General features: G+C 38.1%; 1 protein-coding gene across 1 annotated transcript in view; it reads left to right on the top strand.

Moving 5' to 3' along the window:
• The window catches only part of CRIM1 (cysteine rich transmembrane BMP regulator 1), a 615,863-nt gene that overhangs the window by 325,781 nt on the left and 272,883 nt on the right, over positions 1-17,199 (top strand). Inside the window, exon 6 of the mRNA XM_018565709.1 lies at positions 8,094-8,215. Within this exon, the coding sequence (XP_018421211.1) occupies positions 8,094-8,215 (122 nt within the window). The remainder of the gene's footprint in view (positions 1-8,093; positions 8,216-17,199) is intronic.

Below are 17,199 nucleotides of genomic sequence, written 5' to 3'. Positions count from 1 at the left end.
ATATACACATATATATATACACATACACACTATATTGCCAAAAGTATTGGAACACCCCTCCAAATCATTGGATTCAGGTGTTCCAATCACCTCCATGGCAACAGGTGTATAAAATCAAGCACCTAGGGATGCAGACTGCTTCAACACACATTTGTGGAAGAATGGGTCACTCAGGTGAGTTTAAACGTGGTACCGTGATAGGCCACCTGTGCAATAATTTCCTTGCTACTAAATATTCCATGGTCAACTGTTAGTGGTGTTATAGCAAAGTGGAAGCAACTGGGAACAACAGCATATTAGCCACAAAGTGGTAGGCCACGTATAATGACAGAGCGGGGTCAGTGCATGCTGAAGCGCACAGTGCACAGAAGTCGCCAACTGACTACAGAATCGATAGCTACAGACCTCCAAACTTTGTGTGGTCTTCAGATTGAAACAACAACAGTGCGTAGAGAGCTTCATGGAATGGGTTAGCTGCATTAAAACCTTAACCCTTTCGCTGCCAAGCCCTCCGGAACATTTTTCAAATCAGCTGGCCAAGCCATTTTTGAATTTTCTGCAATTTTTTCCTATTGGTTTGATTTTCAACTGCTGCGTTGCTAGCGTTTGTAAAAGACCCCCCAAACCATATATTTTCTGAAAGCGCAGGCCCGGTAGTTATATATATATATATATATATATATATATATATATATATATATACACACACAATTATTTTTTTTATAGATTCCCTTTAATTTATTTTAAACCTAACACATTTTAACCCTTTAGGACTTTCTCAGTCTAATCTGTTCAACCAAATCCTAATCCACACCTGTTTCTAAGAAAGCCTAGGTCCCAAAATTACTAAGCGTCTCCTCTGTCAGATGCTGCAGCCATTAACTTTCAGAATGACTCCTAATTAATTCTTGAATTGTCTCCAATTACAGTGCGCAGTCAGTGTAATAATTTACAGTGTATAAATAAAACAAAATCCCCTGACACAAAAACTCCAAATAGTACAGAGTGTACAAACATTTCAGTTTAATTTATAGCCATACATTTTCCCAAATTTAATTTTAAATGGGTCATAAAACATGATGTAAGCTTTACGTATGTTGACATCTTCATTAATTTCATTGAGTTCATTAGGAAGTGTAAAAATTGCAGATTGTTTGTTGCTAGCTAAATAGTTCTGTCATTCTGAAAGAAATGCATTATGTAAGAGAAATCTGTATAGAGTCACATTTTAATTAGTGCCTCCTCCCTGGACAAATCCCAGCTTGGCCTTGGCTGGAAGTGCACTTAGGACTGGGCCTTATTTTTTAAGAGACATTTTAAGTAACATTTAAAACCATTCAGTGAGGTAACATAAGTGGTTTGTAAAAAAACATGGACAGAACCTAAATGTACCCTGTATTACTCATTCCTGCATTATCTGCGTTTAACATTGTTTTTATCATACCATCCCCTTTTTCTTGAAGAAACAAATCTTGATGCCCAGTTCCGCATTACCTGAATGCTCCTCAGATTACTACTGTATTATTGTTTTCTGTTACCGAGAAATGTGAGTATGTGTGGATTTTTTTAAAGCAGTTTTGCAGCACAGTGGCATAGTGGTTAGCGCTTCTGCCTTGCAGCACTAGGGGTCCCTGGTTCAAATCCCGGTCAGATCACGATCTGCAATTAGTTCTCCCTGTGCTTGCGTGGGTTTCCCCCTGGGTACTCCAGTTTCATCCCAGCTAAATGGCTCTTGTCTGAATTGGCTCTTGTATATATGCATGTGATATAGGGATCTTCGATTGTAAACTTCTTAAGAGCAGGGACTGATGTGAATGTGCACTATGTAAAAGTGTTGCGCAAATTGTCGTCACTATATGAATACCTATGATAAATACTTATGATGATGATTTTCTTATAAACAGTATCTAGCTGATTTTCTTACTTTCCAGTAAGCATGATCAGAGAGTTAGAAGGAAACATGTGTGAGGTCACAGCAAGGCTGAATATGCATATATATTCCAGTTATGTCATTTACAAGCCTGCTTCCTATGTCAAGATAGCACTGCAATTATGGAAATACTGATCCTTTAGTTGTCATATGAGGCTGTCAAACAAAGAGTGAAGGAGAAGTAGTTGATCCTCCCATGGTTTCTAAGGTTGTACATGAATATTTAATAGCATGAAGCACACAGAGTTCTACCATAAGTTGTTTTTCCCCCAGCAGAGTCCTGTCATGCCGGCTCATTTTTAAACCACATATGTAAAACAGTACTGTAAATTCCACCTACTCATTCTGCTTTCTATTGACAATTATTATACAGAGTCCTTTATAATCTAGTCGCCCAGAGGAAATTGTAGATACGACTAACACTGTCTTTTTTTACAGCAAAAACTAAAGGCAACCGTTCAAAAGTATTGAGATCTTTGTGATTTAAAGAATGCCTATCGGTTACAAAGTTAAACACACTACCTGGAGGCTTGTGGTCACTTATCTCCTACATTTTCCTTTCTTATATTTATAGGACTTGGCAAACCTGTTCATATTGCCCTTCACTTGGTTTTTCATCTGGAATATGGGTTATTTTGTTAGTTGGCAAGTAATAATCACACAGCTCTGTTCTGAACATATTGTTGATTTTGTGGTACCAACAAAGTACCATCAAGAAGATGCTATGGCACCAGACACTTTGAACTTAGATTGAAACAGTTTTTAAGTGAGCATTGAAATGCATTTCAAAGCTCCCATGAAAAATGTTTTATTTTTTAACTTGCCACATTAACCCCTTCATGACCAGTGATATACACAGTACACATCTAACTGTGCCTTCCCCATCTGCAACCTCCCACCATGATTCTTGGGGTTCCCCGCTCCTCTGGGGTTGGGGGGGAGGCTAGGTTCACAGCAAATGGGGTCAGGATGGAAAGCTGTTGCAGACCGAGGAACGTCCATTCCCTGATCTGCTCTGTGAAGAATGAAGCAGGGAGTGATGTGCTCTTAGAGCTGTTACAAGTCCAGCTTAAAAGCAGGGTAAACAAACACTCAAGCAAAATCTTGTTTATGTAAACAGGGAATAGGGGCCCTGCCAGGTAGGCTGTACAGGGCCCCATGATTCCTTTTGGCTGCAGGCATACTGATTGCTGAAGCGATCAGTAAACTTTATCTAGAACAACTAGAATGATGACAGAAAAAAAAAAGAATTTGGCACTGGGAGCCAGCAATCAGGACACATCCTGTGATAGGGGAGCAGACAGGATACTGAAGAATGGGACACCGGGGAAGACATTGGAGGGAGAAAACTGGGGGACATTGTAGACTTGTGGATGCAGTCAGCAGCCATATAGCTGCCTGATCACATTCTCAGTGCCATGCAGGGGAGCCATGCTGTAGCTGCCACATTTACAAACTGTTAAGATGAGATCAGCTTGTTAGTTGCTAATTACATCCCATCAGTAAAATACAAAACTTATAGAATACAAAAACAAATACCCAACATAAGGCATATTGAGCTGGCCGGCTAGAAGTGGTTATGTTCCGCTGTATGCCAAACATCAGTGGCAGGGAAAGGGTTTAAGTAATTTAAATATTACTTTTACAATTTCACATGCTTGCTCTGCCATATTTTTGTTGTTGTAATAATAAGGAGAACTTGGATTAGCCAATGAAGGGTTGCATGATTTTCTACATTCTTTATTATAGTCATAATTTTGCTTTTTATTTATGTAAATGTTATTTATTTTTAAAAAATTTAACAGTTTCAGTTTACAGTACTAACAACATTTTCATACAATGCATTTGAACATTCTTTTCATAAAGACGTTGAGGGTAAAGTATCAAATATGGAGCAGACAAAATCTGGAGCAGCTGTCTATGGCAGCCAATCAGCTTCTCTCCTTTCATTTTTGAATCTTAACTGAGCAAACTGAAGACAGAAGCTAATTTGGTTGTCATGCACAGCTGCTCCAGATTTTGTCTGCTCCAGTTTTGATGAATTCACCCTGTTGTTTCTTGCTGTGTACTCTCTAAAGGTGCCCATACACCTTACGATTATCGGCCAATTTTCGTATGCAATCACGTTTTCATCCGATATCCGTAAGGTTGATGGGCAGTGTACAACCACAAATACTGTACAATTGTACGACTTTTGACTTTCCAGCATGCTAGAAAACCTCGGTCAATCGTACGATTTTCGCACGGTTGGTGGCGTTTCCGTAGTCAAAATTTGTACGATAAACCCTGCTCATGCGCAAACGAAAATATGTGTGGTCGATTTAATGCAATTCGTCCAGGTGTTTTTTAAAACTACCGCTAATTGAACCTTGAGATCGGGGCAGGATGAGGCCTCCGTACGGAAATTGTGCGACGGTGTATGGGCACCTTAACACGTAGACCATGTTATAGAAACACTCGTGACATATGTTTACATTGCTAAGCCTTTTTATAGATCTTGTGCATTTATTACAATAAACATTAACAATCAAATAACTGTGTCCTGTAGCTCAGAGTGCACAGTAAGGATGCATACAATGAACTGAAGGCTTCTTTGGATCTAATTAGTTTCTCATATCACTATCCAAGACACCTAAATGCTTTAATACAAGTCATACCTATCTTTGAATTTCTTCAACGATCTTTGATCCATTCCTGTATGGCGGGTTCTTTCCTTGTTTTTTTTAACCAAGTTTTTTTATGCATTCAGCAGGTGAGGTTGTAGTGAAGTTTTTTTTTTTATGGTGGATAGTGCAGAAATGCTGTATATTAATATGGTGTCTTTTGCCCAGTCTGCTGGTAAAGCTCTAGTCTTCTTTTCACTTTTAAAACATTTTATCATTCTCAGTTCTGCTTATGGAAGCCAGCTGTGACTTATGCTTTATGCCTAAAGCCATTCTAAATGTTCAGTTTAAATCAGCTAAATACCTTGGTGGTGCAATCAAATAAAAGGCATTACAAGTCTTAGTGTTCACTTTGTTCAGATAGCAGATACAGCCTGAGTATAAAATCCTGTGTCCTGCCAGCATCCTGTAGAGAACCAGTGGTCTATCTGCAGAGGATAGACACACCCACTTCTGAGTCAGGCATGTAGCTCTGCAATTGGTAATGCTCACATTCCCTGCTGATTACAGAGTGCTCGCTCTGACTAAACAGGGGGCATGTGAGACCTGTGCATAGAGACCACTGCTTCCACCAAGAGAATAAAAGTCTACAGCATGCAGACTAGAATGCAGCCACACCCTGAGCAGAAAAGCCTGTCCCCAAAGAAAAGGAACTGTGAGACTTTAAAAACCTTTTGTTTTGGTGCATCTGGAATGTATTTACGGTGTAACTCTACTTTTGTTGAGGGGGAAAAAAGGTTAATTGCAAGGATTTAACAAGCATTTTTTGCAGATGCCTAACTTTCTGTTCTGAAGAAAAAAGCTGTTTCACCATGTCCTTTCCAAACTAATTTCTACATCAGTATCTTAACAAAAATTAAACATATTTTCCAGGGAATGCCTAACATTGTACCTTTAGTGCAGACTCCAGGTTGCCACATTGAAGTAAACATTTTGAACAGTTTTAGAAAATGATAGTGGCTTCAGATTAAAATGGAAAGGTCATTCTAAAAACCATTATTAACAATAAAATGCCTTGTGCAGCAATTTTACATGTTGTATTATTTTAAATGAACGTGAAGTTTTCCTTTAAAATTCAGTTAGGCTTTTATGTGAAATTAAATTCAAACAGAGACCTAAAACTCATTGTGTCTGAGGTGCTTTCTTTAGTTGACCCATGAAATGTTTATATATCAAATTAATATTGTTTATATTGGTGATTTATTTTTATTTTATTGATTATATAAATATATGGGGAACATTGCATTCAGTTAATATGCTTGTGTAGGTTTACAAAGCAGCATGTTTAACCCCATAAGGACCCTTTTGCTACCAAGGCCTTTTTTCGTTTTTTTGCACACATTATAATCCACATTTTAGGCCTGAAAATTGCTTAATGCCCCCAAACATGATACATGTTGTGTTTTATAACACCAATCCAACGTTTGGTGCCTGCTTTATACTGCACTTCATTGAACAGAAACACTATACCAAGATGGCTTAATGTGTAAATGAAATTACTAACCACTTACTGTTGCCCCACACGATCATGGAGTTTTTTTTTTCTCCCCCAGTTACTGAACATCCGACCTTAGCACTGTTGTACTGTCATTCACAGACTGATCTTGTGAACAGTAGCATGAAAATGAAAGCCCAAAACATATTGCTAGAAACAACATGCCAAGTGCTTGATATTTAAAACTGTCATTAAAATGTGAATTTCATCAATCTGGAGCCTCCAGGGAAATAGTTAAATTATGTGAGATACTTGAGCCTACAGTGGTTGTTGTGATCCTGTTCTAATTTAGGCACAACAGGAAAAAGAAAATTGGTAAACACAAAATCTGGTCCATTGTCAGCCTTTGGTTCTAGGCTGGATACAACAAGGTCTTTTGATAAATACAAAAGACCTCATAACCTCTTTATTTCTATTCCTGTTAGATGGACTTGGATGTTCAAAAATGAAGCATTTATTTGCAACTCTCAAACTGTTTCAACGTGTGACTTGCCCCTACATCCGAAGATGGCGCCAACTGTGTCTATATTTAGATTTGCAGTTGCTTTGATGCTAAACACATGATCAGCAATCACACCAGTCATTTGAGGGCTTTAACCCCCATTCACTTTTGTGCGCTTTTGATGCACGTTCATGAGACGCTCATATGTGGACAGCGCTTTAAAATGGTTGAAAGCTGACAACTGTCACAGTTTTCTGCATGATTTTGTCGCTAGAGGCATGCTTCGAATGTAGCATACACTGTAAATACACTAGCAGGTAGAATTTGAATGAAAACACCTTAGGAGATAACATCAATATGCTTGCATAAAGCTGAACTCTGGCATACAAATTATTTCTACAATACCTTTATTACTTCCATGCATAATAAATGTGAATAATTATGTAAAAAATACATTCTAAAACTTAGTGGTCAAAGGTCACCACTGTGAAACAGCAGCAATGGTTGAGCATCCAGAGAAGGCATCAAACCAGCATTTACATCACTGCTTGCTGAAACTACAATTCCCATCATGCAATGGAGATTGTAGTTATGAATGGGGATTAATGTAGGTGGGATTGGAGGTGGGAATTTGGCCGTTGTTAATGGATATTAATGTGGAGAGATGTAGCCGATGTAAGTGCATAGTAAGTGAACGGTTCAGACCTGGAGCCTGAGACACCCAGCCCTGACCACTACAGTGAGTAGAGACTTAATTATATCCTTAGAAAATACAGAGAGGATAGTACACAACCAGTGGCCAAGGGAGTAGCATGCATAACAGATGGTCATACAAAAAGGAAATAATGGAGGCAGTCTCCTGTTCACTAATGATTCATCTTGAGATTACTGTGTTGGTGCTTTACTCCGTAGCAAAACAGACACATTTTGCAGAAATGGTAAGAAATAGATGTTTTAACAAATTACAGAACAATTCTGCCTGGACATGAATATTAAGAGTTTAATAACCATTTTTATAACATATTTTACACAAGCTTTCTTTTGGGAAACAGTTTAATTGATGGGTTTCGTTACACTTTAAAATTAATAAGTAAAAAAAAAAGTGTTATCCGTGGCCTGCACACAGAGGTAAATTGCAGCAGTTAATGTCTGCAAGTCCATGCCATAGATGCATGTTTGGAACAACTGGCATATGAGTATGGATTGAGCTGGGCCCAAAAATCAATTACCATGACATCCCCATGGTATTTTTTCCCCTTGTACTGCCCACTTAAATGCTTCTAATTACGCTGTGCCTATAATAAGTCACATTGATGTATTTGTTTCTTTTCAATAAAACAAATGAATAAATCATATTAATTTTGGCTTGCCGTAGCCTTCTGATTCTGTGCATTGACTGACAATTTAAAATCTCCAAAAGTATTAGACTATTTTGACATTTTCTGCCATTACCTAATGTATGATTATGTTCCCCAATGGATTTAATTGGTAGCTAATTATCTTTGCAAGGAACAAAGAGATTGGTAGTGCTGACACATTCTCCTCCTTTTTGCTCATCTACAGATGTGAGTGTCTTTCCGGGCTTTGCAGTTTCCCAGTGTGTGAAGCCGGGTCAATTCCTCGGATTGTCTCACGAGGCAATGGGACACCTGGAAAGTGCTGTGATGTCTTTGAGTGTGTTAATGGTAAGTAGATTTCCTCTTTGCATCCTTATATGGGGGAATGAAGGAATGAATCAGAGGAAAACAGTTCCGTTTGTCAGCAAAAATCTTTACACAGAATGCTGCTTAGCCAAATTAAAGGTTATATGGAGGACACCTCTTCTCAGCTGTTTAACCTTTCAAAAGGTTTACAAGTTGGCTGGATCTTTTTAATTAATAGTTTAAGCAAAGATTACTGTATACATTCAGGCTGCACATCAATGAAATGAAGGAACAAAAAAAAAATGAAGAACCAGGGAGATGCATCAAAGGAGATTTGATCATATGCGAGCATGAGGTTATTAATTTATCCGATTTAATCATCCACCAGTCTCTCTGTATTTTCTTTTAAATACATTAATTGTTGGGAACACATTTTTTCCCTATTTGGTCCTGCTGCAAATCTGTCTCATCTTTGCCCATTACCCAAACAAAATCAAAAGCTGCTAGTCATTTTCATCATGTATAGTTTAGATTAATATATAGGTTCCATATGCGGTAAGACTAAATGCTGATATTTTTGCAAATGCATACTAAAAGTGGAATTATTTTTAAAAAAATTAAGGCACTATTTTAATGGTAACATATCAAAGGCATTATATGACTACGCCATTGTTTTTTTGTGTGCTTTGTTTGAATGTTGACATCTAGGGAGTTATACAGAAGAATGTTCTAATGATGTAGGTGGCTTCTATGAAAAACTCATTAAAGGAGAACTATGGGGTCAGTGTTTTTCCCCATAGTTCTCAGGGTAAAGGGAGGACACAAACTAGCGTCCTCCCGTTACCCTAAGCTCAGTATACCGCGAGCTACAGCTCGCAGTATACTGAGACGCCGCACCTGGAGCGGATCCCGACGTAGATGACGGGATCCGCCCAGCTGCGTGAGTGACAGCTGGCTCTGCCTATCTAGAGGCAGAGCCAGCTGTACCCGCCCCCTCCCCCGTCCGTTCTGCCAGTCAGCGCTGGCAGATCGGAGAGGGGAATCCAGCCCCTCCCCCTGTCACGGCAGAAAGCCGTGGCAGGATCGAGAGGCGAGCAAACCCGGTATGTGTTCGCTCACCTCCCGATCTACTGAGCCGACCTGTGACAGTCTCATTGTCACAGGTCGGCTAGAACTATGAGGTGAGTGAAAATCACTCATCTCATAGTTCTCCTTTAAGGACCTCTGTTAATGAGCTTTTGACTGTATTAAGCGGGTTTTGCATTTCCATACAACTCCATAGAAATGTAAAACCTGTTTGAAGCAGGTTAATTGCAGGTCAAACGTACCTGTCAATTCATTCAGAAATATTTCAGACTGATGCCATTGGCACAAGCTGTAAAAGACATTGACTAAATGTATTTACTTCCCAGCCCCCCACTCTCCAGGTTGTAGTAAAACGTACAATCAGTATTTACTTATCCGAACCCTGTATTTGGTACAGTGCCTTTTCAATTATATGAAGGTTCATCACAGTGATTATAGAAATATTAATACAATAAGTTATTACCGTAGATATATACTCTATACATTTATGCTGCACTGCCCTGACCTAGAGTGGATGTTCAGCAAATACAGAAAGTGTATTTAGACTAACTTTGAGCCACATAAATCTTCTGTGGACTGCTCAAGCCATGATGCGCATTACTGTAATAGGCAAGTTTGTTGTTTTCTGTTTGTAACGTTTATTATTCTGGTGCCGCTTCATTATTGCTATTGCATTTCTGGGCTTCTCTTTAGATATGAGTTTCTGTGATCATATTCTAGACACATGATTTTGAAAACATACTTGTATAAAAAATACAACTACAGTATTTTGTGCTCCATAATACCCACCTGACCATAAGATGAGTGTAGTTCCTGACAGCTGAGACAGGCTGCACTGTGATTACAGCTCCTCGGTCTCAGTGATCACACAGAGCAGACGAAGAACGGATATTCTTTGTCTGCTCTACAGGCTCTATGGTGAGCTCCTATGTCTTGGTCACGGTCCCCCCAGAGGAGCGGGGGACCCTGAAAACTGCTGCTCCTTTCATACAAGTGATCTAATCAGATCACTTGTATGAAAATGAGCGGCGGTTCTACACTGTACATTTAGCTCTGCTTGTCAGGAGCAGGGCTAAATGTACAAAATAACTACTCGCCTGGCACCCGAAACTGCATGTCCTGGGCGTCGGGCGATAAGGATTCCCTCAGCTCTCACACATTCGCTCGATAAGACACACAGACATTTATGCCCGCCTTTTATATGGTATTTTCATTAAAGTTTTCAGCTATTAGTTTTCAGTATACATAGAATGTTAATGATGACAGGCAATGTAACTCACTGTCATTCAAATGAAACTGCAGCTGTTTTTTCCAAGTTTGAAAACAGTAGGGGAATTTATTTGCGGTCTATAACCCATTGGCAAGATTTCCCCATACTTCCTGTCCAGGTACCGTATTTGCCGGCGTATAAGACGTGTTTTTAGACCCCAAAACATCACTCGAAAATCAGAGGACGTCTTATACGCCGGATATACTGTATGTAGCTTCGGCTTTTTTTTTCTTCACAATCACCCTCCCTGTACCATTTTTTATTGCTGTAATACATACTTTCCTAGGGTTTTCTGGCTGGTCACAAGACCTCTTTGGATCTTTATTTCTCTTCTTCCTGTGGAGGCTGGGGCAATCTTTAATATTGCAAGGAGCAGCACTGATGTTTGTGCTGCTCTGTGCAGTGCTGTACTGCGAGCCCAGGCTGATGTGGTGACATACTGTACATAAAACCATGACCGCCTGGGCTCACAGACCCTGCCATTCAACTCTGAAAAGGGCCTCACAGAGTTTGTGTGGGGGACAGCATCGGAGGCGAGGTTTATATTGGTATAAATCAATGGACAGTTTATTTTGTAAAGTTAAAATTGGAGTTCTGCATTAAGATATAAGAAAAACCTGTATTCCTCTTTGTTCCCCCATTTGAGAGTTCCTCCCCTTACATGCTGTCCTGTTTATATAATGGGAAACAAAAATAAATTTTCCTGCTTAGGTTAAAAGCTTTCACATCAAATTTCAATTGATTACAATTGCCAAGTATTTATTGTACATTGATTGTAATTATGGGCTAAATGCTGTAGCAATTAGTTGTCCTACTTACCAATATGATTTCTTGTTTTGAATAACTTAATTGTAAAGTGTATAAATAAATGAATGTTCCAACAACACAGGAGCTGAATAATTTATGAAAGAAGACACATATCAAGAATGTGGGGAAAGTTAAAGAATGGCAGTCTTCCACTTCCCTGTCATATTTCACAAACAATTTCTAAATGTAAATTGAACACATGCATACTGCACATGTACCTGCTTTCAGTCTTATCTAGGTCTTGTGGAAACCCCCCAAAACTTGTAATATTCCAATCTGTAAAATGTAATGCTTTCCTAATATAAATTTGTATCCACTTTTTCCCTCACTTGTTTAGTAGTTTCTGACAAGTGTTTTTTACAATTAGTGTAATTATAACATTCATGTGGGCACTATGAAAATCACATTTAAAGTAGAAGGACAAAGCTACGCATCAATTTACCTCTAAATCTAGACTCCCAACTGCTATATATCCTACATAGAGTTTCTAATGAATTTTAAAATAAATAACCTTGTTTTTTTCCTACTAAAGCCAAATTGGCGTTCACTATACTTTAATAAATATATATTTATAGTATAGTGGTTCACAATCTGTCTCTTAATAATTGTGTATGCAGATTCTCAACAGGCTCCATTCTTGTGATTCCTCACTCCAGTTCTCCCCTAAATACTTCACACACATATAAAAATAAGCCTGAAGTTGAGGCCATAGATTCCCACAACCAATCTAAATTTGTTTGCATGGGGTATTATTATGGAATTATTATTTATTGATGTGGTTTACTTTACTTGTACTTTTCTTGTTGCGCATTAAATTTCAAACGTTGCTGAAAAGGTAGGTTTGGTAATCTAAAAAACTTCCCATTAACACTCTAGAAAATACTTTTTTTCCCAGATAATTGTCCGATTAGGACACACCCCTCATATGGTGATGTAACATCATTTAAAAATTGTGTATTGATGGCATGTGAATATTATACATCATCTTAATATTGACATGCTTGTTTCCTTTACTACATAGGAACTATTTTAGACTATGTGTAGCAATTCTTTGTGTGATGATATGCATGTCGTAATAATAGTTATTATTTTTATTATACAATATCTTTGAAGCACTTCTACCTTTGGAGCCTTACTTTTTTCCTGTTGCTCATTGTCTGGAATGTGTACCAGAACTGCATGTCACTAAACGGAGTATTGTCAGGGTTTGCCACATGAGCCTGCAGTCGGGAATAAAAGTGATTTATTGTATTTATTTATAGTATTTTAATGTGTATTTGGTAGTTCATGCTAATCTGGCTCCATTAATTGAATGCATACACCTAGAGGTGTAGGAGGAAGCATTTTCATGAATTTCCCTGAAGACCCAAATCCTGAAATGTTTCAGTATGTAAATGTGACATTTAATAGGGGAAAAAGTTTACTTATTTTCCTGCCTTCCAATCTTTTCTATTGCCCCAGGACTGCAGGTATTTTAGCATGTTTGTGAAATTATTAGGTATACATTATAACCATATATTTCAAAAGACCAGAATTTTTTTCTTAATAGATGAATGCCAATGCATTGCACTAAACCTTGAAAAAAAATAAAACATCAAGCTTCAAATATATAAAGTGTCAATGTAAAATATCAAATTTAGCATACATTGTAGTTAATTATTTTCATATAAATATAATAACGTATGTGCCAACAAGCACCCAACTGTGCAGTACTCATATAGTACAATAAAAAATACATGCTACCTCATGGAAAAAGTCAGTGGCGACGAAATGTGTCAGTGGACGGAGCATACACACTTCCTGATACTGACTTGTGGCCCGTACAAATGGAGGATCCTTTACGCTACTGAACTATATTCTATGTAAGTGTTTTTATTCTTTACTAAATATTGAATTGTGAAGTTCTACACCATGAGAGGGATTTTAATTTCTGTTTGAGCTTGGAACTATGAGGTATCAAGGTTGCAAGATAGGAGAAAGCTAAGAGAAGTGACCGTCATCTCACCCTATGGTGATCCAGCTGGGAGGAGTAACATCAGTGAACATCAGTGATCATCAGTGATAAAGTGTTTATGGCTCATCCTATTTAGGGTAGCCCTATCATTCTGGTGAGTGCGGTTCCAAAAGGCTTTGTTTGGATCATTTCAGAAACCTTTGCATGCCAAACGATTTTAGTGGAAGATATTAACACTATTTTACATCTGTATGCACTTTGAAGAATAATGTATTGAGAGGAGAGTGGCTACACCAGAGAATTAACTTTGAGAAGTCTTAACACATAAATGCTTTATATTGCATTATATGAGTATTGCACAGTTGGGTGCTTGTTGGCACATACGTTTATATTTATATGAAAACAATTGTCTCATCTGTAAACTGATTCTGATATTGCACATTGCGACTTATTTGAAGCTTGAAAAAAAAATGTTTTCAGATTTAACACCGTGCATTGGCATTCATCATTTGAGAGTAATTTACTTGGTAGCATTGCAGCTGATACCGATTATCTCATCATTACAGCTAAGCACGGCTTTATTAGTTGATTATATTTTTGCTTAATCACTAATGGTTGCAACAGAATTTGCAACTTTTTTTTTAATGGATAGCATTTTTTCTCATAAGCTACACACTGCAAAAATGTATTTAATCAAATTATGTAATGATCATGATATGACAAAAGCTTTGCATGTATTACAATATGATTTTGTTTTAGGAATTGTTAAATTATTTTGGCATACCAGGCCAACAGACAGCAGATTTTCTTCACTGCAATCATTATTAATTTTTGGTCAATCATGGGAAACTTTTGGGATGAGTGCATACTTTTCCAAACTAACCAGACAAGGTCTGCTTTACTGTACTTAATTACTGTGCCATGAACAATTGTTGATGCATCAGCACATGCCGGCTATCCTAGGTTTAAACCCCACAGTAAGGACAGGGAAATAAGGGAGCTTGGGTGCACCCGTAGGCACATTTCATAGAAGCTATTTTTCTGTGTGGCCTGTTTGATTTTTATTATGGGAACAGTCATCTCACATTGTTTTTCTACTCTGGGCTACAGAACACATCTCTGGGAATTGTTGACTTACAATGAGAAGCTTTATTGCTAATGCAAAGCCTGAACTCATAGTTTTTCTGTTATACTGTAAGACTTCCAGATTCTGCTGCCTGGACCAATGTTGTGCTTGGGTGGTTCAATGAGCACGTGCAGAGCACCATAATAGAATTTCTACAGACATTTTATGCAGTCTTCTTGTTTTCTTTGATGCCACAATGAACCTTTGAATTTCTCTTCTATTGTTCTGTTTCCAGTAAGTTTCTGTTTCTGAAATATTTTATGAAGTGCATAAAATATTTGTATTGTAATTGCCATCCATCACAGGACCCACCCTCCAGGAGAAAGGACAGTGTCAATACAAATTCAGAGATGATTTGAGGATCTGCAGCCGAGTGATACACAAATAAGCTACATTTTTGTTAATAGGATACTTGAATGCATTTGTAACCACTAGCGGACCGGGCACTTTATATATGCAGCCAGTCCACGGCCCCATTATTCCGAGAGGACGTACCCGTACATCCTCCCGTAAAAACCTGTGCGCTCCCGGTTGTGGCTGCTCCACTCATGGCTTCTGCTGTCATCAGACAGCGGAGAGCCATGGATATGTACACAGAGCCGATCGGACTGACTCTGTGTACTGTGATCGCTGTGATAACCAATATTTACATTGCCAAGCCCTCCCTTTCCTCTTATATCAGAGGCTGGCGAGTATACAGAAACTAATGAATGAGTCACCCATTTATTAGTTCCTGGTGAACACAAGCTGCTGCAGCAACAGCAAAATAAAAAAGGTTCAAATAAATGTAACCCTTTCTGGTCCCCTCCTGCCTATATCTGTATTATCTCTGCTTTGAACTGTACATTAACCCTTTCACCTCCCTTATCCTGCACAGCTATTCATTAAACCCTTCACTTCCACCCTCCCACTGTTTGTGATCTGTACACTAACCTCTTCACCTCCACCTTTCTCTTCACCTTTTTTGTATGACTTGTACCATTTATTGTATCTTGTGCAGTATTACGGAGCTCCATGTTTTAACCCCCTCATTACCAGCTCATAGTGTCTGATTTCCGAAATTGGGTCATTTCGGGGGGTTTTCTTGTCCTCCCATTTATATTTGCTATGATTTATAAGTAAAAGAAACAGGCTTTTTTTTTTCATTTTTTGGGGTCTTTTGTACTTAATACAGTAAACAATTTTAAGACAAATAAATATGACTAAATGAAATCTTAAATATATACATAGAATTTAGTTACAGTGTTGCGTGACAGAGGAATTCTCAGCTACACTTGCACATTGCTGAAAACAGAAAAACCAAAAATTGCCTGGTAATGTGAAGTGGTTAAGATTTAAGATGCTGAGTTTAGTGTCACATTAACAATGATTTAAGAAAGTTTAGATGTACAATTGCTAATATTTACAGCTCATGTCACCCAGTGATAATCCATGTAAAAAAGTTATCAATATGGTAAGATAAATAAGACAATAATTGGGTTGGCTGCTATAGTGAACAGCATTTGTGTTTTACATTACTTCATACTCTTCGCTGCTATTAGCTTCATTTGTTGGTTTTTTTATGTTCTCCCCCTGTTTAAATAGGTCTCCAGTAGGTGCTTTATCTTAACATAATCCAAGAACACATGAGTAGGTTTAATTGCCTCCTCCTGAAATTGGCCCTTATGTGTGGTTATTCAATAGGGATGGCTACTTAACTATTATCTCAGTTGCCACTTGCTGAAACTTTTGTAGTCAGTGATGTAATCGCATACATCTCAGTAGATATCCTTTTTGCTGTACCTTGGCTATTGTTAACATACTTCATTGATCACATTGTCGTGCTTTCTGTGACTTTGTTACATTTCTGTATGCTCTTGGAAGAGTTGTTGGCTATCTCTCAGGAAATTCTTAAATAGTCTGCTTAATGTTACTCTTTATCTTACATTTTAAAATGGATGCTTTATGTGGCGATCATCGCCTCACACTGGCCATTCCAAAAAATCAAGCTTCTCCCTATATTGATACATAACATATCCTTATAGAGACCCAGTTGTGAGTCCACTACTTCCTATTCCTTCCATTGATCATATATGAGCTGTTAAACATACAACAGTGTTCAATACAGATGTCCAATCAGGTTAAACAGGAAAGTGTTTGAGCACCAGACTAGTGTTCCAGGCGGACTTGCAACAGTTTCTAAAAGACAACATCTCTGAAAAACAAATACATTGGTAGCTGGCTTTAACAGTTCTGGAAATTGATAAATAATTCAATAAACATGTAATGTTTAACCATTGCATACACAATTATACTAGTAATTTAAATCATGGGAATTGCGATCAGTATCACCTTTACATTTTAAATTACCTTTTTCTAATTTTGTGTAGAAAATACATACCAGGCAGGTTTCATTTTGCTGCACCTACCATCATTATTTTGGGAACTTTTATTGTTTCCCAGTGAAATCTATTGATCATGGTCATACATTAAAACATAGTGCTGGATAGGGATGCACAGATACCAGTGCCGATACCTGGCAATTTCACGAGAACTACCAGGGTTGCGGCAGTTGCAGCTGTGACTAGCCCCTGGCGCTCCACCACTGTCCTGAAATCATTAGCCTGTATTGTTTTAGAAAAACTGTCACATGACAATAAACAGGTATCAGTAATTGGTACCTGTAAGGAAAAGTATTGGTACTTGTACTTGGTCTGAAAAAAATGGTATCAGTTATGTGACACACAGACACAGACACACACACACACACACACACACACACACACACACACACACACACACAC

This window comes from Nanorana parkeri, unplaced genomic scaffold (assembly GCF_000935625.1).
Source record: "Nanorana parkeri isolate BGI_ZX_2015 unplaced genomic scaffold, ASM93562v1 scaffold876, whole genome shotgun sequence".
Classification (NCBI taxonomy): Eukaryota; Metazoa; Chordata; class Amphibia; order Anura; family Dicroglossidae; genus Nanorana; species Nanorana parkeri.
The sequence above is the reverse complement of the archived record's forward strand: the minus strand, read 5'-3'. Positions and strand labels throughout refer to the sequence as shown.